This window comes from Mauremys mutica, chromosome 5, assembly GCF_020497125.1.
Source record: "Mauremys mutica isolate MM-2020 ecotype Southern chromosome 5, ASM2049712v1, whole genome shotgun sequence".
NCBI classification, from domain to species: domain Eukaryota; kingdom Metazoa; phylum Chordata; order Testudines; family Geoemydidae; genus Mauremys; species Mauremys mutica.
In genome coordinates, this window is record NC_059076.1 from 28,936,815 (window position 1) to 28,962,766 (window position 25,952).

The following is a 25,952-nucleotide window of genomic DNA, read 5'->3' on the forward strand; positions in this document are numbered from 1 at the left end:
CCTGTTACCATAGGAAAAACCTGGGAAGCACACATCATGCTTTTCGTAAAGGTCATTAATCTGGTCTTTGATTTGTAAATGGTTGAAACACTGCTGTTCCATAATAGGTGATTTTTTTAAAATACTGAAAATCCTTTAGCAGTCTGAAAGGAGTCTGTTCCGCAAAAGCACTGCCTCATCTTATACAAGACAAAATGTATCAAACGGCTGGAGTCTTTCAGTGGTATAGTCTCAAAAGATATTAAAAAGCACTAAACCCCAGGGCTAGTGAGGTGTCCAGCTGAATGGTATCAAACTAGCACATACTTGCACGGCATTTTCCAGCAGCAGGTTAAGCCTTGGGCTTCCTTTAAGCCAGAGGCTTTCCTGAGAGTTGCTGTGAAATTTCATTCCAGATAGACCACTGGCCTTAATGATGGCGTGGGTCCAAGGACACCCAATATGGCTGATTGTCATCAATGATTATGTCGGATATTGTATAATTGTTCCAGCTAACTGTGGGAAAGCTCGCTGGCTGATGGCCACTTAGATTTTGCCTACTACAAACAGATATAACCAAGATCAAGCACTAGCTCAAATGCAGAAATTTCAAAGATATTTAGCCTGTGTTATATCCATCAACACAAGATTCATCTCCATGGCTAAAAGAAGAGGACCATGAAAACTGAAAACAAACCCTAAATTGGAATGGGATTGCAATGATATTTTTTCTATCAAATTGGGATGTGGAAAGCAGAAGATTCCATTGTATATTTTTCTGCTCACTATTCTTTTCTGGTTTGTTTTCTAACGTGGTAGGAAAGAGTTCAGGAGTGATTTACACCCGTAAAAGTGCTAAAAAGTTTGATTTCTAAGAATCCTGTGAAAACACTTCTTTTTCACACAACTTTCTGTCCAAATACCTATTTTCAACAGAAAATATGTGACTTTTTAGAAGGAGAATTTCTTCTAACCATAACTGTTTTTCATTATTTCACATGACTCGCCAACAATTCTTTCAAGGAGTATCTCTTGCAAAGCGACTGTATATATAATAGCAAGCCTTTGAACAAAGTAAATGTGTGAGGTGATGGTAAATATATAAAGAATTGTACCACTAGATGGCAGTGTAAATTGTCTATAAGATTTTATTGTCAGTAGAGGGGGAAATTGCAACATTGTGTCATTTGGAGCTCTGATTTTTTTTCCCACAGTTGGATGCTGGGAAAACCCAGATAGTTAATTACTTTGAATATCTGATATGTAATTAATTAAGATATTGGGGAAAAAAGATTCATATAAAAATGAGAAAATATTTTTCTGAAAATTAAACTCCAAATCAGACAATTTTGCACCCCAACATTATGATTTCCTGCTTAATTTCAGAAGACTGTCAAATGTCTTGAGTGTATAGTAAAAATGTTTGTACCACTTGACATCTTAATTGGTTTTCACTAGAGATGACTAGCTTTTCTGCGCTCATTTCTCTGCCTATGGGCACCAAACTATTGAAAGCCTGGAGCAGAGAGAAATACACGGAGAGGGAGTTTATCTCCTATCGGAAACATAACTCTTAAAAATAAAGAACTACTGAAGAATCAAAAATTGCCAATATCTTTTTTGTAGTGGGCATCTTCCCAGACTGCTTAGAGGGAATATGTCAGATCTCCCTGTCTACTTTCAGAAGTCACCAGCCTCCAGTGGTTTGTGGAAATAGAGGAAAGTATAGTATGAAGCTGGAATTTCTGACCCAAAGTTATTTTTTTCCATGATTTCATATTTATATTTTATGTTTGTAAAGAAATAAATTACTGTTCCCTAAATAAGCACTATACTGTAGGAACTGCTTCTGAAAGTCTTTGTATATTGAGTAGAATTCCTGAACCAAAATATTATGTGGCAGGGACTTTTCAAATGTGCTCAGCATTGGCTTAATTTTATTCTCTTTGAAGTTAGTGGAAATGTTCCATTTGTTTAAATAGGAACAAAGTTAGGCTACCACTGAGCACTTTTAAAAATCCCATCCCTTCTTTCCCATCTGTATTTCCGTGACTTCTGACACCAGAAGTGTTCATGAAATCCTTATGAAAGCACTTTATGGGTCTGAGAATCGTCCAGTCAGAGAGTAGAAGCAATATTATGTCACTTAGGAGAATGAATCATGCAGACCAAATAGAAAGTTACGAATAGCGAATAAATCAACACAATGAATAGTTTACAAGCAGTCCATTGATGGAAATATATATGCATATATCATTCCCCAATAAGTCTGACTAATGAGCAAATATTCCAATATCAAAGTCTGTTTATGGATAATTCACGAACAGTGAAATGGGTCGGATTAATCAAATCATCCATCCAACTCTAAATATCACAAAGATGAGACATTTTGTTCAGTTTTTGACTATGAACAAAACAAAACAATTTTGTCTTTGATCTTCTGATTTGAGTGAAACCAACTTTTCCCTTTTTGACTTTGATAGGTTTGGATGGTACACATGAGTCAGAGAGTTCAGGAATAGTGAACTAAAGAGTTCACACGCAGTTCAAAATGATAGTGTGATGCTCACAGTGCAGGACGTTTCCTTGTGCTGAGAATTGCTGTTGGTAGTGGGATGAATTTAAAAAGTAATCAACGAAAGGAAACATACTGTAAAAATATATTGTAAATAGGTAAGCCAAAAAAATGACTGCATATAATAGAGGAAATAGTGCTGATTCCAATTACAGTCATAGCAACATCAGCAACTTCTTTAATAATCATGGCATGTGTGTTCTTTTTAGCCTTGCTAAGGTCCAGTAAATCCTGTGGAAGTTCATTAGTTGGATTGATCAGGTGTTTATTCCTAGAACTTTTTAACTGCAGATACCTGCTGAAAAGGCACTATCCAAACACTGACTTAGTCATTATTGCATTACTAGGAGTTCAATCAATTTCAAATGATGATTTTATATCCAGAATTATCTTGCTGTTAAATCAGGATCTCAATATTACATCTAGTTCAAATTTTAAAATTTTTGTCAGATATTTTTGTTTGAAGTGTCAATGAAAAAAAATTATTCTTTTTTGCAAAATGTTGTTCATTTTTCAACCAGCTTCACTTGAGATGTGAACAGCTACATTTCCTAATACATCTCATCATTTTTCTCTATGCCAGTACAATAAGCTGTAGTTTGACTTGACTTGAAATTTGCATGTTCATTCTGATGGCCTGGAATAAACCATCTCTCCATGATAGAGATCACTGGAAATAACAAATTTTTTGAAAACCACTAAATATGGAGAAAAACTGTACACAAAACTAAACAAATATTACTTAATAAAAAAAGTTTAGCATTCATTTCATTTTAGAATTATTGCTATTACTTTCACTGTGATTTGAAGGGATTTTTTTAAATGATTGATTGATTCATTCAAAACAAATGAAAAAAAATTCCTTTATGTGTTTATCATCATCAAGCAGATCACAATGTTCTCAAATGGATTTGTTCAAAATTATTCATCAAATAACTTCCATGAAGTAGTTTTGGTCTATAGCTTATTCTCAAGTAGTTCTTTGCGAGTACTCAATAAATGAAATTTGATTATTTTATTTCAATTTACAGTAAAATCATCATCCAGTAAGTACCCATCACAAGCTGCATCCATTTTAAATTTTAAAATTATGACAGCACACTTCAAAATCCATTAGCTTCAATGTCCCATTCTAATCACCTCCAGAAGACTAGCATTATTATAAATCCTGTTCCTCAATACACCTGTTCCTCACATGCCCCAAGAAAAAGCTTGGTTTTGCAGTGTGTCCTGATGGCAGCTGAAGAGAGAAGAATGGCACAGGTGGTCTCCCAGATAACCTGGTCCTAAACCCATTCAGGTCTTTTGAAGTTTAGAATAGACCTTAAATTCTTCCTGGAAATTCACAGGCAGCTAGTGCAGTTCATGTAGCTCCAGTTTCTAATAAACAGGTTGCCACCAGCTTTAGTTACTGAATAGTGATGGGAGAGTGCTGAAAAGTCACTATTTCCTCACACATTCCTGCATGCAAAGTTGTTCATAAATTTGTTTAAAAAGTTGAATTAATGTTGAAGCAATTTTTTGTTGTTGTTGCAATATTCATCCAGCTCTAACATGTGCTTCTGGAGTTTAATATATGTTTTTTGCTTCCTTCACTGATATGTGATTCACAAGTGCACAGAGCAGTAGTGGTTGTCCATTGTATGTGTGGCTTGTCCTATCTTATTCATTGTCTGTAGCAATATTTGCTGGTATTTTGTTGATTGCACTAGAATTAATCTGGAGTGATATGAGGTTGTAGATTTATTATACCAAGTACAAAGGAATTGGGCCAGATTCTCTGCCCTTGAACCATCTGCTTTGCACAACACGGGGAGCCTCAAGGAGCTGGAATCTAGTCATTGCTAACCAGCTGAGAATTCCCTCAGCAAGGAAGAACCATCAGTTGGCTTCAAGTCAACATGCCTGGCTCCTGTGCCAACTGACCACCACATCACAGGGAGTGGGGGTGGTTGGGCAAAGGACCAGAGGGCTCTGCCTATTCTCATCTGCCAGTTTTCAACTGGCATATGGTCCCTTGTGGAGTGTAGCCAACTGGCGTGGATTAGTGGAGCCCCCTAGGCTGCTCTAATTTATGCTGGGGCTGGGCCAGCACAGATCAGCCCAAAAACTCAGAGACCCATAACTGTTACTTAAGGCCTGTCTGCATGGTGCAGCAATGTGCATGAGAGGGTTGTGAATTCTGAAGCACGCCAATGCGTTGCACACGAAGGGTATGGCTACACTGCAACAAAGACATGCGGCAGGGCTGCAGTTGGCCTGGGTCAGCTAACTCAGGTTCATGGGGCTCATGCTGATGGGTACAAAATTGCAGTGTAGATGTTCAGGTTCGGGCTACATCCTGGGCTCTGAAACCTCATGAGGACAGTGGGTTTCAGAACCCAGGCACCAGTCTGATCTCAAATGTCATACTGCAAGTTTTAGTCCTGCAAGCCCAGGTAAATGGACATGGTCTCTGACACTCGGGGCTACAGGCTTTTTTTTTTTTTTTTTGCAGTGTACATGTATCCTAACTGGCCCCATGCTATGCCAGCATGCTGGGGAACTTTTAGTTCGTGCCAGCAGGTCTCTACAGGCTTGTTTGTGCACAACACATCGGTGCACTTTAGATTCATACCCTTTTAGTGTCTGTGGCAGATTAGCCACTGGGCCAATGGGGCCCATGCCCAGGCGCCCTGGCCAATTAGGGGGTCCCCAGAAAAATGGGCTCTCCCACGCCCTGACCTCCTGTGCCTGCCCATCCACCAGATGCTCCTGCAGGGGGTTGGGGCACGGGGGCTTGCCCCACTCTGCCCGCCTGCCTGGCACTCCTGCCAGTTCCACTCCCCAACAGGAGTGCTGGGAGGACGGGGGAAACCCTTGTGCCCCAACCCTATTTCCCCTGCATGAGCGCCAGGGAAGGGGGGGGGGCAGTTGCTCTGGCCCAGGGCCCCAAACATCCATAATCCGACTCTGTCTAGTGTGCATTGCCATGCTGTGTAGACAGGCCCTTAGATTGCTACTAAACATTGTGCAGATTGTAAATGCTTGTCGACTGTAAGCATCTTTTTGTTCTGTGTTTGTACGTTGCCTAGCACATTAAGGTCCTGGTCTGTGACTGAGGCTTCTAGATACTACCATGATACAAATAAATAACTGGCTCCCCAGTGCTGCTCCCCTTCTCCTGTGCACAGAACAGATGTCATCACAGGACAGAATCTGACCCCTTATGGTTAAATAGCTTTGTATGTTTGCAGTATTAATCCTTTATTTGCAATTAAATGAACAACTAATCATTTTTTAAGTTGAACATATTACTAAAAATTGATTGTATTTTCAATTCTCACTACTCATCCATGCATCCTCTAAATCCTTTTGGTTTAAAGCCGCTGAATCCATGTGATGTCTTTCCTTTTGTCTTGTTAACAGTTCATGTGAGCCCTAACAAGCTACTTCCAAGTAATCTTTAATCTTTATACAACAAAACAAAAGCTATACTGAGATTACCAAGAGAGAATTTCTGTCAGATCATTTTCCAAACAGTGCTGCTAGTATTTGTGGTGTTATAAAGGTAATAACTGGAGATATACCAATCTCCTAGAACTGGAAAGGACCTTGAAAGGTCATCAAGTCCAGCCTTCACTAGCAGGACCAATTTTTTGCTCCAGATCCCTAAGTGGCCCCCAGGACTGAACTCACAACCCTGGGTTTAGCAGGCCAATGCTCAAACCACTGAGCTATCCCTCCCTCCTTATGTGGCTTGTAACTTTTACTCTCCTGTTCCCCTTCAGGAAAACCATTCACAGTGCTGTTCCCTGCTTGCGATTTTTTATACGGATATCAAAGAGCGATCTCTCATCAGGTTCTATAAATGAATCATCATTCAGGGCCTCTGTCTCCAGCCGTCGCTCTTTTGCCTCCAGGAACAAGAGTAGTTGTGTTTCATCAGTTTCCACTGGAGAAGCAGTAAGTATTTCTTATTTCCATGGAGGAAATTGCGTATAAAACTTGCCTGTCTGAAACAAGTCAGGTCCCCAGTTAATTCTCTAAAAACGTATCCAAAGTCATACTTTGGCATCTGTTTCTGAAAGCCTTGGAAGAATAAAGTTGTTTCTGTATGGGAGTAATCACTGTCTGTGGTTCAGGAATATTATCGTTTGATTTATTTATCCAACTTTTACCATGCATTCCAATGTGGTTGTTTCGTAGAAGTGGAATCTTGGGCGTCGTAGCAGCTGGTGCTCTGCCTGGGGTATAACTGTGACAGTGCAGAGGGATTTTATGTGGAAAAATCACACACATTAAATTCACATTAATTACAAAAATGTATTTTTTTAGTTAAATTATGAAAATTAATGCTCTCAGCCTTTTAACACTTTATCTGTCAGGTAAAATTCAATAGAGCCCAGGCCTTGTAGGCTTCATATCCGTAGGACCAGACAGATTAGTACTAAAAATAAAAAGTTCCCTTGGGGACTCTCATCCCCCAGACTCAGAGGGGTCGCCATGTTAGTCTGGATCTGTAAAAGCAGCAAAGAGTCCTGTGGCACCTTATACACTAACAGACGTATTGGAGCATGAGCTTTCGTGGGTGAATACCCGGTTCATCGGATGCTTGTAGTGGAAATTTCCAGAGGCAGGTATATATATGCAAGCAAGAATCAGGCTGGAGATAACGAGGTTAGTTCAATCAGGGAGGATGAGGCCCTCTTCTAGCAGTTGAGGTGTGAAAACCAATGGAGGAGAAACTGCTTTTGTAGTTGGCTAGCCATTCACAGTCCTCGTTTAATCCTGAGCTGATGGTGTCAAATTTGCAGATGAACTGGAGCTCAGCAGTTTCTCTTTGAAGTCTGGTCCTGAAGTTTTTTTGCTGCAGGATGGCTACCTTTAAATCTGCTGTTGTGTGTCCAGGGAGATTGAAGTGTTCTCCTACAGGTTTTTGTATATTGCCATTCCTAATATCTGATTTGTGTCCATTTATCCTTTTACGTAGGGACTGTCCAATTTGGCTGATGTACATAGCAGAGGGGCATAGCTGGCATATGATGGTGTATATTACACTGGTGGATGTGCAGGTGAATGAACCGGTGATGATGTGGCTGATCTGGTTAGGTCCTGTGATGATGTAGATATGTGGGCAGAGTTGGCATCAAGGTTTGTTGCATGGATTGGTTCCTGAGTTAGAGGTACTATGGTGCGGTGTGTAGTTACTGGTGAGAATATGCTTCAGGTTGGCGGGTTGTCTGTGGGCCATCATATGCCAGCAATGCCCCTCTGCTATTAAACAAAGACTGTGAATGGCTAGCCAACTACAATCCTCGTTATCTCCAGCCTGATTCTTGCTTGCATATATATACCTGCCTCTGGAAACTTCCACTACATGCATCTGACGAAGTGGGTATTTACCCACGAAAGCTCATGCTCCAATACATCTGTTAGTCTATAAGGTGCCACAGGACTCTTTGCTGCTATCCCCCAGACTGACTTCTTACCATTCCCCCCAACTTCTGAAAAGTCAGCCTCTTATGCATTGACACTGTGCCTATTAGGGCATTACTCAGCACATCAGTGGTCTGCATAGGGCAGTGTTTCCCAAACTTGGGACACCGCTTGTGTAGGAAAAGCCCCTGGCGGGCCGGGATGGTTTGTTTACCTGCCGCATCCACAGGTTCGGCCGATGATGGCTCCCAATGGCCGTGGTTCGCTGCTCCAGGCCAATGGGAGCAACTGGAAATGGCATGGGCCGAGGGACATACTGGCCACCACTTCCTGCAACCCCCATTGGCCTGGAGCAGCAAACCACGGCCAGTGGGAGCTGTGATCGGCCAAACCTGTGGACATGGCAGGTAAACAAACCGGCCCAGCCAGCCAGGGGCTTTCCCTACACAACCGGCGTCCCAAGTTTGGGAAACACTGGCATAGGGGATGCGCTCAGCCAATGCTAGCCCTCTCTAGGGCCCTACTCTATTCAGCTCTTTCACACTGTGCTGATCCAGCATAAGAAAGTTCACTCAGCTCAAACTATCATCTAGAACATTTATAAAGATAATAATCATTGTGACAGGTTGAACTAAGAGTAAGTTAGGCTTTTACCCTTTGGCTGTCCTTTGGGCTGGAAGACTACAGTCTAGGCAAGGATGAGGACTCACGGATGTGTAGTGTGTCACTTGCAAGCTACTTATTTCAGAGTACTAATAACAGAGTCAAAATAACATGACCAAGTAGCCAAATTTCAAAAGAGATGCTTTAAATCCTTCCGATAAGATAGATTTTGAAAAAACAGTATGATCTAGGAAGTGCGTTGATGAACATCAACAAAACCAAGGAGCATGACAAATCTGCCTTGAAGATGATTCTTTTCCCCACAGGTTAGAACATAAAGTATTCAGAAACTTGATCAAAAACTGTCCATTCTGTTTTATTAAGCCACCTGAATGACTTTCTTCTACTACATAGTGTTACTTCTCAGAAAGCAAATAAATACCGAATTTTCATAATTATTCATAGTAATACTCTGTTTCCCAGTTCACAGGGCCGGCTCCAGAGCCCAGCGGGGCAAGCACCCACCTGGGGCGGCCCTTTCCCGGGGGGGCGGCAGGCTGGGCCGGCGGACCTGCCGCAGTCATGCCTGCGGGAGGTCCACCGGAGCCCCGGGAGCAGCGGACCTGCCGCAGGCATGACTGCGGAGGGGACGCTCGGCAGGCGGCTCCAGTGGACCTCCCGCAGGCATGACTGTGGACGGTTCGCTGGTCCCGCGGCTCGGCTGGACCTCCCGCAGGCATACCTGTGGCAGCTCAACCAGAGCCGCCGGACCAGCGAACCGCCCGCAGCTGCGGGAGGTCCAGCCGAGCCGCGCGACCAGCGGACCCTCCGCAGTCATGCCCGCGGGAGGTCCGCTGCTCCCGCGGCTCGGGGGCGTCTCCCGGGCATGACTGCTTGGGGCGGCCAAATTTGTAGAGCCGCCCCTGCCAGTTCACCAATTGATTTGCAACAGTTTCAAGCTGTAAATGTCTGAGTAGAAACTGGAAATATAGCACTGTATTTTCTACTTTATTTTCCAGTCCACCTTTAGAAATGTGAGATCCTGCTTCTCAGTCAACTGATCCCAGCACTAGAAAGATTTTTAAACAACTGTTTTGTAAACTGATGGTAAAATAAACATACATGAGTAAAAAGAAAATACTCACTGGCAAATTGAAGAAATCCCAATCAAGGGGGCAGAGGGATCACAAAACCTTTTGTTATAGATTTCTGGTCACCTATCAAAGGGAATTGCCCCACTCCCATGCACACATTGAACTACTGTGCAACTTCATAAGCACTAAAAGAAAAGTTGTGTTTGGTTGCTGTGAATACAATTAGCAAGGTTAGCATCAAGCATTGGAAGAAATCATTCCTACGCACTTTCTAACACAGTGCAAATCCACCTATGTTTTACACATACATACGAGATGGTACGCCCACATCTCGAATACTGCATACAGCTGTGGTCTCCTCATCTCAAAAAAGATATACTGGCACTAGAAAAGGTTCAGAAAAGGGCAACTAAAATGATTAGGGGATTGGAGGGGATCCCATATGAGGAAAGATTAAAGAGGCTAGGACTCTTCAGCTGGGAAAAGAGAAGACTAAGGGGGGATATGATAGAAATATATAAAATCATGAGTGATGTGGAGAAAGTGGATAAGGAAAAGTTATTTACTTATTCAAGAACTAGGGGTCACCAAATGAAATTAATAGGCAGCAGGTTTAAAACAAATAAAAGGAAGTTATTCACGCAGCGCACAGTCAACTTGTGGAACTCCTTACCTGAGGAGGTTGTGAAGCCTAGGACTATAACAGCGTTTAAAAAAGAACTGGATAATTTCATGGTGGTTAAGTCCATAAAGGGCTATTAGCCAGGATGGGTAAGGAATGGTGTCCCTAGCCTCTGTTTGTCAGAGGATGGAGATGGATGGCAGGAGAGAGATCACTTGATCATTGCCTCTTAGTTTCACTCCCTCTGGGGCACCTGCCATTGGCCACTGTCAGTAGACAGGATACTGGGCTAGATCGATCTTTGGTCTGACCCGGTACGGCCGTTCTTATGTACACATATGCTCCTCTCCTCTCACATTCCAACCAGTCCTGAAAACCACTTAAGAGTAGTCAAAATATTTGTTAATTGGAGCTCTAGACTAAATTGACTGGCCATCATTTTGCGCTCAAGCTAGGTCTATATTAATCCTTTGTAAATCCAAATATTTGACATTAAGTGCAGCTTATGTTCTTTGTTCTCTTTAAATCCATGATGGACACCTAGGTTTGATTCTGCAATTGAAAGCACAGACAGAGTGCTGCGTCTGCTTAGAGCCCCACTGAAGTCAGTAGGGTTCTGTACTGCAAAACACTCTGCCCATGGTCTGTGAATTGCAAGATCAGGCCTTTAATTTGTAAAAATCTTTTTTTAAAACTAAGAACAGATAGTGAAATGATTTGTCTCTTCCCTTAACAAAAGATCTGGTGGTAATACCACAATCAAATAAACCTCTCTGTCATATTTAAAATTCTAGACCAGAATAAGATATGTCTGAAGCCCATTGCTTTTGCAACTCTTTCAGACAGACCATGCAGTTATTTTAATTAGCCATCCAGCTGAAATGGAAAATTCTGTCTTATGAGGTACTTTCAGCAGTACTATTAACTTCAATTGTAAACTCTTTGGGTCAGGGACTATCTTTTTGTTTTGTTTTGTTTTTTTCTGTACAGCATGTAGTACAATGGTTTCCTGGCTCGTGACTGGGGCTCCTAGATGCTACCGTAATACAAATAAATAAGAATATGGCAAGAACCACAAGTGACATACTTTAGTCTTGTCACTAAATGCGCTCATGGAGGGCATTCAGATATCATGGTGACAGATACAATATAATAGAACACAACTACTGGTAATTGTTCGCCAGCCCTACTTCATTGTAGAACTATACATTCAGTAATACATAAGTGGTAACCTTTGTCCCTAGCTTTTATATAATATATTTACTGCAAAATTTCTTTTTAATGTAAAAGAATAACAGATGCTAAGTTATTATATTTTAAAAGTTAAGTTACATAGCATCACCGACCTGCAGTGTTTCTCCTGTTGTTATTTTGCAGGCTAAGAGTTGTGTTTGATAGTATTCTACACCGGTTTGTCCTTGACACAAAAGCTTTGCCTACGCTAGTAGTTTGGGTGGAACCTCCCACCATTACAGGTAGCAGGTCATGGGGTGACTGCTTCTGTAAACAGGATACGGTCATTTTATCACTCTGTCATTTAGATCTGCCCTGAGCCAAACTAACTTAGGAGTGTGAGCTGGGAACATTTCAGTCTTCTGAAAAATCAGGACAATAAAGTAGTAAAAACCTGTCCCCTCCTTACATTAGCAATCTGTCATATATAGCTGATTCCAGTGGAGTTGCACCAGTTGTCTGAAAAACGCTAGTGCAGACATAGCCGCAGGAAACTACACACCTAAATCCACATACACTGAACTGAGAATATCTGTACCCTTTGAGATTCTTGTGTGTGGTCAAAAAATCTTCCTGCTTCAGAGCTAAGGTAATGAAAACTTTTAGCAGGCATACAAACATTTTATCCTGAAAAAGCACTAGCTGGTGTGGGTCAGGGCTACCTGAGAGAATGCCTCTCCCTGAATGCCTCATTGCAACAGTTAAAATTACTTCCAGTGCTTTTACGATGGCTGAATGGAACAGAACTTTCCAGGAGTAGTATTGTCTGCAGAACACCAGTCCCTTGGGAACTTGCTCCTTCATCTTAAATTCTGTAAGTCTATGATCTTAAATTCTGTAAGTCTATGTGATCCAGAGTTTTTCAACCTTCAGGGCAAATTTTAAGGCTTCCCTGTTCAACCAGGCATTTAACTGATTGTCACTATGTTAGGATGAAGGATCTTAACATGGTGAAACATAGCAGCAATTGTTTATTGAACCATCTCTATGAATCACTCATTTTTGTATTTATTGTGCAGTGCTACAGATGCCATGGCAACAGAAGCTGTTAAAAAAAAAAGAGAAGTAATTCTGTTATAATGTAAATAAAATGTGGAAACTTTTGTCCATTGAGCTAATTTACACTCACAGGCCATGAAGTTTCTTACTGTAGGGATAATACATTAAGGTATTGCTCATGAGGATGGATGGTAATGTAATTGCCCTGGAGGTTCTGTGGAAGCATTAAGATTATTCTCAGAAACCTAGGCTGTTGTATAAAATATATAAAGCATTCTGACAGGAAAAGCAGGTATGTTTTCTGCTGTAAGATACATATCCAGCAAAGTCACTGGAACTACTCACATGCTTAGAGTTAAGCACATGCTTAAGTGTTTTGCTAGATCAAGGCCTAAGTCACTAGTTGTACATAGCGCTTATGCAAGGGTGACACTGGAAATATGTTGTTTCTGGAGATGATAAAATAAGAGTTTAAAAAAAAAAAAAGGAAAGCTTCTAACTCATTTATTTTCCCCTCTCCTACGTATTCTCCTGTTCCTTTCACCTTTCCATTTTCCTTGACTCTCATTTTCTCCTTTATTTCCCTCTCAACAAATTTTTTTTATGGATGAGTAGATCAGTGGATGCTAAATGAGGTTCACTGTAGTCATTCTATAGCACCTTACGTGTCCTGACCTGAGCGAGCCATTTCTTTTGTTCTGTTAGTCACCATTAATTTTCTATAAACTCAGTTGAGTCTTTTTGTTTTGTTTTGTTTTGAAAGTATTCTCCTTTCTAGGCATGGGATAATGTTCTTTAAAGGTGTCAGCCTTGGCCTAACCGTTGCTTATAGGTCTCAAACAAAACCGCTGCTGTTGCTGTTGTAATGCAGTGCTGTGTTGATTTGACACTGCCAGAGGAAATTATTCTTTCAGAGACTGACAGGAAACATGATTTTAAAATGCCAATTCAGTTCAGCTGTGTAGATGCCCTTTGAAATAAAAGCTTAACCCAGTGGCTTTTGCATATTGCATGGTAGCAGTTCATGGTGAAGTTTTGTAACACACTTGCTAATGCACAAGTTGGCAGCACCAAATAGGAATTGTAGCTGTTTTCACCAAACAAATTCTCTTGTCTGTGTGTGCGCCCGTTTCTAATGTAAATAAAATGGCATCTGTAGTTTTAATTATACAAGGAAGGAAAAATGAAAAGACTATTCAAAGCTGAGGGAACTAAGTAATCCAGTGATGTTCATGCATTAGTTTCACACCTTCGTGGACCTCATTTCAAATCCTCACTTAAGTGCATGTGGAAAACAGTTTGATCTCCGCCTTTTGGCTGAATCACAAAATCAACATATAATTTGTCATGATTCGCAATCTTTGCACAAGATAGGTCCAGAAATGGAATATCTGGATTGTAGCAAATCAGGACTGAGTTCCATCCCTAGTGAGGCACAGGAAAAATAAGTGAAGTAACTGCCCACATTCCAGACTGTTCTCTCTCTCTCTGCTACTGGATATCTAATGCTTAGGTGCCACAAGCATCACTATACTACAGAGATCAAAGGTGAGTAAAAAGTCTGGGTAAAAATGGATGCACTGTGTTTTACAAGGTCTGTGCTTCCAAAGAGACAAGTCCCAGGAGAGCAGTAAGATTGAAAATCAAGAGTATGTGGAATAATTCTTGTCTAATGGGGGATTTATCAGGGCTGGGTATGTGGCCCATTTTAGAACACTCTCGTTTTGTCTACATGCAAAAGCAACCTGCTTACCAGCAGATGAAAAAGAAAATTTAAAAAGTTAGAAAGACTATAACAGGTTGAAATAATTCTCACCTGGTGTTTAGGCTTGGAGTGACGTAGAGCTTGAGCCAGTGGAGCCAGTTCATAAGAAACTGCAGCCTTCCAGAAGTAACTCTTTTTCATCATGTCCGAGACAGGAGGAGAAGAGGGAACTGCTTCTGAAGGCCCACAGCTGCAATGCAATCACTGAAGAAAAGGTAAAAGAAGGACTTAATTGCTTCTTGTTTTTATTGTATAATCTTTCTTTGGCAAGTCTTCTCCGGTTTACCCATTCAACCTTGATGCTCAGGTGGATACATCTTGAAGACCTCACCTGTATTTGTGGTTTTGAAGGTTTCTCCCACCCCACCATTACAGGCCCTATGAATGCTTTAACTCTTTTCCCAGCTGCTTTGCCTTTGCTGGAAAAGCAACCTACCATTCCAAAGCCAGATCAAATGCTGACTTGTAGCACAATTAGTGGAGATGAATTTAAGAACCTGACCGCTTCATCTCAGCATGTTTACCTCTTCCAGCCCTGGTTGATCTCATCCCACTCCCAAATCTAAGGAACTCACCTCCATGTTGTGGCAGACTCCATTTGCTACAAAATAAGGGTTTCAAGTCAGATTCAGAAGTAGTGGAAGCTACTTTTTTTTGCACCCTCATTTTAGTATACATTAAAAAAATGTTTTATCTTTGTTGAGGGGGAAGAGGAGAGAGAAACTCCCATTTCTCCCTGAGAGTGGGGAAGTCTGGCAGCTTACCCCCCTTCTCTCACTGAAACTGGAGATGGTGAGTACTGAGAGCATCTCTTGTGGATGCAACAAAACTACAAACCAAACTACTGCAGTTTGGTGTCATTTTCTCAGAAGTGTCACTTTTCTAGAGGTGGAACTTCGGAAGATGACCTCAGATCACCCCTGAATCAGCTCTTGCCAATACTTCAGTATCACTGGACTTTCAGATATAGTATTGCTGTGACTCACATGGAAAAATATGCCAATGCCACACCTTTAGTAGACAAAGGCGTAAGACTTTCAATACCCAACCTACTAATAGGTTGGCTAGTATTCCCAGGTTTGTAGGTACCCAGCTCCTCATGGTGGTACCTGCGACATGTCTAACTGAACTAACAATACACCATAAGAAGGTGACCTGATTCAGTCACCTTTCTTTCCTTCTGGATCTCCGGTTCTTTTTCTAGAGACAGCATAGTTTAAGTGAGAAGCTATCCAAGGAATCACAGCAAACTGATCTCCCTACTCCTGAATGCATCTACTGACTCTTCCTCCAAGTGTCTCTTTCATATCATTTCGTCCACAAGGCTGGAAAACCTTAGTCCTCCCCTTTATAAAGCATTGACAAAGCAGGCAGTAGAAAATAATTTTTGAAAAAAACAATAAAACAGCGTAAGAATGATTGCATCACTGACACGTTTTCCGGTATTGTCAGCTCGTGCTTTTGGATCCAATCTCTGCACTTCATCTGCGTGCTATCTGTTTAGGTTGCATGTTCTCTGAGGCCTGGACCTCCACTCTCATCCGTGAAAGCATCCACCGCACCATTGCTGCTGTATAAATAATGGGCCTGATCCTCATTCACATTTTTGGCCCATGTATGCTGCTCAAGCAATGTAAAATGGACTTAAAGTGAGTGTAAATGCAATTTGTTTCTACTTTAAGGCCCTTTTACACTGATAGGATAGTGTAAAGGGGCCTTAATGTAAATGGGAATCTGGCCCAATAAAACATTGCTGCTGGCTGCAGAGTAACATTAACGCTTTATGGAATCTTGGGCAAGGTAAATTAAATAGTTTAGTGTGGTGTGATACCTTCTTCTGTTGACAGAATAATCCTCTCTTTCTTTCATTCCAACTGGTGCCACTCAGGGGCGGCTCTAGCTTTTTTGCTGCCCCAAGCACAGCAGGCAGGCTGCCTTCGGCAGCTTGCCTGTGGGAGGTCCCTGGTCCCGCAGATTCAGCGTACCCGCCACCGAATTGCTGCCGAATCCGTGAGACTGGCGGACCTCCCGCAGGCAAGCCACCAAAGGCTGCCTGACTGCTGCCCTCGCAGGGTCCGGCAGGGCGCCCCCCGTGGCTTGCTGCCCCAGGCATGCGCTTGGATTGCTGGTGCCTGGAGCCGCCGCTGGTGCCACTGCAAAAGTCACATCAATCAGTTTCATCACTTTAAAACCAAAAAAAAAGACACTGATGACAGAGATCAAGTGCCACCACTTAGGCCAGCGTTCTGTAGTTTGGTGAGCCAGTATGGACAATGAGTAGGTCTGCTCCTCAGGTGTCAGTGAAGGACTTATTGGAGCAAGAGATTTGGTGCCAAATCCCACCTCTGTCATGCACCCTGGGCCAAACCCTCACCTGGTGTGAATTGGCATATTTCCACTTAAATCAGTGGAGCTACTTTGATATACAACAGCTGAGGATCTGGCCCTCTGTGCCCAGACCTCCAGTTTGTTCCTGTCTCTTGGTGAGGAAGGCAGCTAGTGTTTTATATAGAGATGCTATATTTAGGCCTTGGCTTTGGAAGCCATGGAAACAGTAGAAGCTCATACCCTCTGTGTAGAAGAAAGTGGGGAAAGGACCCTGAGTGTGAAGTCTCCAACTAACCCTCAGTCACAGGGCTGGGTGACTGAAATGTCCAGTTCCTGCTGGAAGGAATGGACCCAAACTGGGTGACCTCACCTTGCTTCAAAGCTCCCTTGCTAAATCCATGTCTGGACATAACGCCTAAGACAGTGGAGAGGAAGAAGAGTTAAAGGATTCCCTCCAGACACCCCCAACTCCAAATTCAATCTCTTCTCTTTTTTTTTCCTGAGAGAGAAGTGGAGGGGAGGAAATCTGAGGTTTTCTTCATAGACATTTTGACCCATTGTAATTCATTATTTTAATGACTGTAACTTGGCCACACTGTTCTCCACAAGAAGAATCAGAGGCTATGCTGATTTTTGTCCTTGAAGGATGGCTGTCAAATAGTTTTGATAAGTAGCCCTCGACTGGGTTCCTGCACTCTACTGATCTCAGTACTATTCACTGGCATGTGGTTTATAATGCTACAGATAGGCGCTTTCACAATATTCACATTGAGTGTCCCAGGTGCAGGATGTGAAGCTCTTCTTTGTGCTGCTTACATGCACAAGCATATCTCAGTAGCTTCCAGCACGTATCCTCTTGTCAAGATCAATGGGAGCACTTCAACATCAGGTCTTCCGGTTGCCGTAAAAACACAAAGTTGACCTTTTAGGCACTTACTTTAGACGTCTAGACAGCATGACCAGATTGTCTACAACAGATTTTGGTTGCAACACTTTAAACCTACTATTGATCTTGCTGTGAGTTGGAGTCAGGTCGAGTATCATTTAGTCCATGTATTTATCAATATAGTAAAGTTTCTGAGGCAGAGAATAATCTCACTTTTCCTCTGCTCCACGTTTTTAAAAAATCAAACAAACTGCCCATCCTGTCAAGATCGGGAAACTTATTGTATCCTATGATATCTTCTTTGTAAGTTGATTCAGATGAAGATTGCTTAATGCAAAATTACTAGTGGGCTGCTGAGAGATACCCAAGGCCAGAGTGGGGCAGCTAATTACCACCCCAGGGGCAATGGCTCCCAGAGCACGCAGCATGTTGGGAGAGTGTGCTTTCTGTGTTAGCACCTGGGCGTGATGAGACTAATGGCCTATGGCAGTGGACTACAATGACATGATTACACACCAAATCTAGAATGACATTAAAACATGTGAAAGACAAGGGGTGTGAAGTAGTATCTTCTATCGGACCGACTTCTGTTGGTGATAGAGACAAGCTTTCTAGCCACACACAGCTTTTCCTCAGGTCCAGGAAAGTGATGTGTCATGTGACAGTGACTAGGTTATGTTGGCAGTGTGAAATGAGGCTCTAATCAGACAGTTACGATGATCTCACAGGGCAGTCCCCATGCCTGCTTTGCACACCTACGCTCCCCAAAGATAGCAATATCTACTGTACCCGTGTATCTGTAGATGAAAAGGCAAATATTGTTAGCTGAGATACAATGGGGATGGGCACTACAGAAATACCTATGGCAGAGAAACAACATATACTGAGCGTAGAAGACCTATAGGCATACTGAAGGTCCATATTTTAATACTAGTCTAATAATTTGCAGGGGTTGAAATTAACAAGAATTCTGCTATCCTAGCACTTTAAAGAGCAGGATCCCTGTTATTTATAACAAGCAGCCTGCTCACAGGAGCAAGCCACACAACCATATTCACTACAAACACTGATCTCTGATGTGGGGTGAATGGCTTATGCAGGTGGGGAGCTGGAGTTTTAATTCTCTAGCTGGCCCTGTTTGGAGGACTGGACTTTTCTTCTGTGTCCGGGATCCTTAAAATGTTCATTTAGGGAGTGTCATATTCTGGTTTTGTCCACTTTGAGTGCATCCCTGTAAAATGACCATCACTCTAGCTGCAGAAATCATTATAATTAAATTAAAATTATTAATTCCTTTCTATGGAATTGGAATATATTATGTTATAGCTTAAGTTATAGGCATCCAATGTGATATCCAAAGGGAGGGAGAGATGGACAATAGCATCAAACCTGTCCTATCCCATTCCCACAAATGCAAAATCTTTTGCTCAAAGGTGAAATATCTTACAATCAGGCTGTCATGATCTAAAAACATGAGCATCAACAGTTTGAGCTCAAGCACCTAGTTCATCAGCTCCGAGGCTTTAGCAGATTCAGGAAACCTCTTTGTACATAGTCCAGCCACTAGAAGGAGATAAAGATACACTTGGCCATCATGTTGCAGTGTACTAATGTTATGAGCTTAAGTCCTATGGTTTATCAGTGTTAGACAAATACCTCCAATAGAAGAAGAAAGACAGTTAATGTATGATGAGAGGAGGAGACCTAAGAAGACACTCAAGGTTAATAATATGTAGATCTGTATATTACCATAAATGTACGCGATGCTTTATAAAACAAAGAGCACGACTTGTTCTCTGCCCTGAGCTATATCAGTTTTTGCAGAAATATCCAAAGAAGTGAAGTATTTATTATATTTTTCTTTTCAATCTTACTTCTCCTTGCCAGAGAGGGGTTTCTGTTTTTCTTTAACCACTTCCTTTCTATCTCTCACTAAGTATTTTTATAATCATCATTTCAATTATTGTAGTAAAGCCAATATTAATACTTCACGCTTTCCATGTTCAGAATGTTGTGAAAACATTTACTAAGTAATCTTCACAGCCTTCCTGTGAGGGATTGCCATAATTTTGGACATGGGAAAACTGAGGGAGAGGGGTTATGCAACATGTCTAAAGTCACTGAGGGAGTCATTGTCAGAGCCAGATTTAGAACTCAGGAGTTTCTGGCTCCTAGTTATGAGGGGGAAAAAAGGAAATAAAATAGGTTTTCAAAAGGACACTGTCTTTTTCTCTCCCTCCTTTTTCTTCAAATGAGCTAATTAAAGTATTTACATGTTCTCCCAAAAGAACACAGTCCTGTTTACTTATACTTAAAAAATATTAGTCTGATTACAAAAACTTCCTTTATTATTATTATTTACATTTTTTTAAAGCGTTAGTGTTTGTGGTGGTTGATTTTTATACTCCTGATGGTGATTGGATTGATCTTTTGAGAGTCCTAGGTAAACTAAAAATGGTCATCATGAAATTATAGATCGATCAGAGTGAATAGAAAGTGTAGAGCTTCTGAAGCCAAAGAAGTGGAATTATTTTTCTTTTCCCTCATTTTTGTTAAATATGGTACTATCTATATTTCTTATGGTTACAGCGCCACCTACTGGACAGACAAGATACATAGGAAACCTCTCAGGACACAACTATTGAAATTGTTACTGTGGTTGTGGCAGGGAAAATGGAATTTTAAGAAAATAAAGATACGAAGAATCAAACTGTTCTATATAAATATTTAATCTCAGATACTTCTTTGTTCCTTATACAGAAAAAAGGTTCCAGGATGTGACAGGTTTCATGTGTTAAAATGTTTGAGAAATAACATTTTAAACACGTATGAAGCATCTGATGCAGGATTGGAACTTTCTTAAGGGTGGGGGCAGAGGCTATTCTAAAACCCTGAGGGTATGTCTACACTGCAATAAAAATCCTGCAGCACCAAGTCCCAGTGTCGGCTCATTGAGGCTGCAGGTCTAAAAATAGCTGTGTATACATTTAGGCTCAGGCTCTGAAATCCTCCCCACCCACAGGGTCTCAGAGCCTAGGATCCAGCCTGAGTCTGAACATCTACATTGCAATTTTTTAGCCCCGCATTTCAAGCCACATGCTCCAAACTCAGTTGACCTGGGCCGGCTAGGCCTGTGCACCAGTTCTTTTATTGCCGTGTAGATGTAGCCTCAGATACTACTACAGTGATAAGAGCGGTATTAGACCCTGTGTGGAACAGAAAGAATAGAAAGTGTTGTGAAATAAACTCAGTTTTATTCTGAAGAGTGAGCACATGGAAGTTTCTACTTTCATCCCCAAAGAGTTTTGATGCAGCAGCAAAATGCTGCGTCACTATTGGAATGCCTGAAAAAAACTCTCCCTTTTATATATCATTTTTTTCCTTGGAAGGCTTTTTTTTTTTTAAACAGGAAGTCAGTCAGATCCTTAGATGGTGTAAATTGTCATCGCTCCAGTGGAGTTGTACTGATTTGGAGCAGCTGAGGATTTAGCTCAGTAACCATAAAAACTTATGGCAAAATGGGTACAATACAGTTCCAAATTAGTAATGGATAAATAATGCTTTAATATGTTTCAGAATGTGCTTCTCCATTGATCATAGCATAAATGATGGTACTAAAGATTTAGTGTTGTTTTTACCCTAGGTTTTGCTCTCCTCCAGCTACTTGCAGAAGCTGCTTGGGAGGTCAGTCCTACAGAATTCCCCTAAAGCACTTGTGACCAGTTCCTTAAAAGCAGCTTCTCTTCCCGTTGGCTTGAACAGCATCAGCAAAGGAAGACGCTCAGATACCTCACAAAGGGAAACTGAAATAAACAGAGGCCTGGACCCTATCATTAGTACTGCAGTTCCACGTATCATTGTCATTCCTACTTCCGAGACCAACCTTGTTGAAGGACAAGAAGAACGTGAAAATGGAGAGGAGGAAGAGACTGATTTATTCCACTTTCATGGCAAGAATAATTTATTGGACATAGACGGGCTTAGCTCTTCCACAGATTTCCTTGAAGCATTTGAGAAGTTTCTGTCATAAGTGTAAAAAAAGAAAACTTTCTGGTCATTGTTTTCTTGGCTGCTTCTCCACATTATTATACCAAATAACTAAAGCCTTCTAGATTAAATCTTCAGACTTTTTATATATTTGTATTATAGTCACTAGGCAGTCTTTGAATCCATCTTTGTTCAGACCTCTTCAGACACTGAAACAGCCTTTTAGATGGTGCTGCTAAAATGAGCAGTGGAATATCTGGCAGCAAACTAGAATGGCGTATTTCAAGTCAACCTGCTGCTTCATGGTTTTTAATATAGATGGGTGGATGCCAGCAAAGAACTATCTAGCACCCAATGAATACTTCTCCTACCTGGGTGCCCAGGATGCAGTTTCATGATTCAACATCATTCCAAGTACTATTATCTCTAGAAGGCAATAGTTCCTGGAATATCATCACAGGATAAGCTATGTAGTGACTGCATACACCAAAATTTGTTCACGGTATGGACTTCAGAAGTAGTACTGCCCAAAATTATGGCAAAAAGTATAGCAGCACCCACTGAGTTGATTAGTAATGTGGACACCCTGTACTAGTCTCTCTTGCAAGTCTCTATACAACCTCACAATCAGAAGCACCTATGTCTTCTTGTCAAGTCTTTTTTTTTCGTAGTGGAAAGTTTTCTGTACTAGCTAGATGAATGGATCATTCAATACAAAAGTGATTATTTGTTTAGAAGATAATAAGGGTAAGAAAGAGAGGCTTGGATTTCAGCTGAATGTTAGGACAGCCACCATGGCCATTCAGCAGATTACTGACAGGATTAGAGGTGTTATACTGCCCCAAAAACAAATTTTAAAGGCATTTTAGAGTATCTTGGGGTGCATGATATTGTTTAAGCATGTGTGAACTGTAATGACTCCTGTTCAAAGAGTGGATTCTCACAATTGGCTTAAAGACTCATTGATGAAAATAAAACACCAACTGCTACAGTTCAGTTTTCTTGTTGGTGGGACACAAAGGGAGGGGGCAGGTATTAAGAGCTTTTTTCCCTCTCAGCTGCCCATGAGAAAAAGAACAGGGATGCATAAACTTTACTGTGAGGGGTCAACCTTCCAAAGTACCTCAGAGGGACTTCCTACCCCAACCTGAAAAAGAGCTCTGTGTAGCTTGAGAGCTTGTCTCTCTCAGCAACAGAAGTTGGTCCAATAAAAGATATTACCTCACTCACCTTGTCTTCCTATCCCAACTGTCATTTCCCAGCTGTCCCCGTGGGGATTGAGTATAGTAGCATAGGGCTATACCACTGTAAATGTGGGATTTACTGCAGGATGCCAGTTCACATATTTACTTGTGGATAATGGGGAAAGACACAAAACCACAAGGAACAAAATGCTAAGCTAGGCAACCATTAGATAATGGCTTTGGCAAAACACGTTGATCTTAGTCCTGAATCTTACTACCGGTAGTCATTAATTAGCAATTGTTTGTTTCTGTCACTTCTATGTTTAAAACAAATGTACCCTGTGTGCATTTTTGCCAGTAGATCCATACGTAGGGTGACCAGACATCAAGTGTGAAAAATTGGGACAGGGTGGGGGGGTAATAGGAGCCTGTATAAGAAAGATCCAAAAATCGGGACTGTCCCTATAAAATTGGGACATCTGGTCACCCTATCCATATGTAATGTAAGGTTTAGACTGCAGGTCTGTTAAACCTTTCCTTTTCCCATGAATCAATGGGCTGCAGAAGGTAGACTTCAACCTGTTCTAGTTTAAAACAATGGTAAAATAAATGTTTGGAATAAGAAATAAGGGGTCCTTATTTAAATTCTTTGAATGCTGAAGTATTTTTCCCGCTGGTTCAGATGGGGCAATGGGCAGGGATTATATCATTGGTTCCCTGTCCTGGAAAGACCTGGAAAATCTGGGGGGCGGGTGTTCACAAACATACTACATCCCTTCATTTTAAGCAATACCAACATAAAAAAAAAGCCCTCATAGACTACTGCCAGAAAACTGTTTACATAGTATTGTTACAAGTGACATGTAACTGCAAATGAAAAATACACACTTTTTTTCTCAATTTTTCTGCTTGTTTATGCATTTGCCAGCACTTTTTGTACAACCAGTTTTATAGTTTCTCCTGTAAAAATAATTAGTTCCTCTGTTTGTGGTATGCTTTCACACAGGGGAGAGAGAATCATTTTTTTAAAAATAAAAACTGATTGTAACACCCTAAAATCTGGCAGGAGTATACAGGTGTAGAATATAAAATTTATTTTAACTGTGGAGCATGTCAGGTGGCAGGGGATGTTAATTAATCATGCTTCAAGTTGATAGTGTCCCTTTAATACTTCAAATGCATGTGACAGTTAAACTACAGGGCGAAGTCAGACATGGGAGCAGCAGCTGAATCTGCAGATGTCCCACATATGTGGTCAAACAGATGCTGGCAGTGATTCATATTTTGCTGATAATTCATAGCATGGTACTATACATAAATATTCCAATATGCACTGAAAAATTATATGAGTGGAGTGTTTTTCTGCTGGGATGCTCATCCTTCCTGAATCTGTCACATATTTTCAGAAATCTCAATCATGCAAGGATCTTGCTGCATTTCTGTCACTCATTTTATAAAGTTTCTATGTTACCCTCATGTTATTTTCTTGTTAGTGCTACAAACTCTATGCTACATGAAAAATGTAAATCACATGCAAATCCATTTCTGCATACACATACCACTAATTCTTGCTAACAGTAAACAAAGAGTACAAGGATGGGAACATAAGCCTTTATTATTTAAGCTAAAACAATCTCACAGAGATTGTAAAATATTTTACAGAGAAAAATTTTAATAATCTAATCTGATACAAAAATAGAAATTTTGTTCCAAAAATTTTCGCTGTTTATTGCTTATGTTTGCATTTTTTTTAATAATTTCAAAAGTCAGTTGTGTTTTTCCTGCTGCTGGGTCTTTCTTTGTCCAAAACTAGCCTTCAGAGGAAACTCATCACTCCTAGTCACTGCGCTGGCAAGAGTGCACCAAATATAAAAGTGTGGCAGCTGCTGCATCATCCTCTCCATCAACAGTGTTAGCACTTCACAATAACAGTGGTGAGGCAAGTTTGGTCAAATATGGCTAAAAGGTTCTGCTTCCATCCGTTCTTGGTCCTATGGGAGCAATCCTGTCCTAAAAATTGGTGACAAAACCTTGACATGGAGGAATTATGACACTGTCACAGCTAATTGACAATGATAATGATAATGATAATTTTAAAACATTGTTGATCTTCAGCCACAATTTGGCTTGCTCTGCTCCAGAGCATGGGAATATCTCCAGTTTAAGCATTTACTTAGGAATGTGTTTGGACCAGATGCATTGGGACCTCCAGAACTTTTATTATTTTGGAGGAAACTTCGTGGATTTTCTCAGCCAATGGTATCCTTTTACAATTTTTTGGCCCAAAAACTCAGCCGAAGATTGATAATTTGAAAGTTGCTTAGTATAGAAATTTGGATACACAACTTTCTGCAACCCACTGGAAAACAATTGTATCTAATCTTTAAAAAGCAACTATAGACTTGAGCCTACAACTTATTCACCAAAAGCTTTTTCCAATCAGGGCCAGTTCCAGCTTTTTTGCTGCCCCAAGCGGCGAGGCAGAAAAAGAAAAAAAAAGAAAAGAAAGCCGCAATCGGCGGCACTTCAGGAGGAGCTCTACCATGCCGCTTCATTCTTTGGCAGCGGAATCTTCACTCCGAGAGGGACCGAGGGACCTGCTGCCAAAGACCCAGATGTGCCGCCCCTTTCCATTGGCTGCCCCAAGCACCTGCTTCCTGCGCTGGTGCCCGTAGCCGGCCCTGCTTCCAATACTCTGGTCCCCACGTGGGCTATCAGACAGCTGTCGAAAATGTAACTCCTTTGGTGCTGCATTAGCTCATATGTTTTGGGAATGACCCTTCATCAAGTCTTCTGGTATAAAGTGTGTTAAAGGACCAATTTGATATTAGATCCTAAATTGGAGCCCTTCTCCTTACATTTAAGTCTTGGATATATTCCTGATACCTGGAGATTAGCTAGTAACAAGGCGGCATGGTTCTAATGTGCAGTTTTGGTCCCTACAAAATTAATCCTGCAAAAATGGAAAACTGTGCCCACCAAATATTGATGCCTCACAGCTAACAAATGACTGGCATTCTGCAGAAAGGGAATTCAAAGCAATTTGGGCTGACTTTTTAGAGGTCTGTAATTAACACAGACCCTGAAGAGAGAAATGTCGCTTCCCTTCCCCTTCCGTTAGCCTAACCCTCTTTATTTCCTTTGTGTATTATGATGAATCTGATATTTTGGTATATTTGTTGTATTTGGAAAAATTAATTACAAAAATTATAAATACTAAGAGTGTTATCCCTTTACCTCTGTGCCTGCGAGCATGCTCAGTAGATGAAAATTGTTCTA

The 25,952-nt window shown here is 41.1% G+C and overlaps 1 protein-coding gene across 2 annotated transcripts in view; it reads left to right on the forward strand.

Moving 5' to 3' along the window:
* Positions 1-23,082, forward strand: part of LOC123371401 (melanopsin-like) — a 67,547-nt gene extending 44,465 nt beyond the window's left edge. For both annotated transcript variants that reach the window (XM_045018977.1, XM_045018978.1), the window contains 3 exons: positions 6,325-6,499; positions 14,351-14,503; positions 21,146-23,082. In XM_045018977.1, coding sequence (XP_044874912.1) covers positions 6,325-6,499; positions 14,351-14,503; positions 21,146-21,532 — 715 coding nt within the window. In that variant the 3' untranslated portion in view covers positions 21,533-23,082. The remainder of the gene's footprint in view (positions 1-6,324; positions 6,500-14,350; positions 14,504-21,145) is intronic.
* Positions 23,083-25,952: the final 2,870 nt, after the last annotated feature.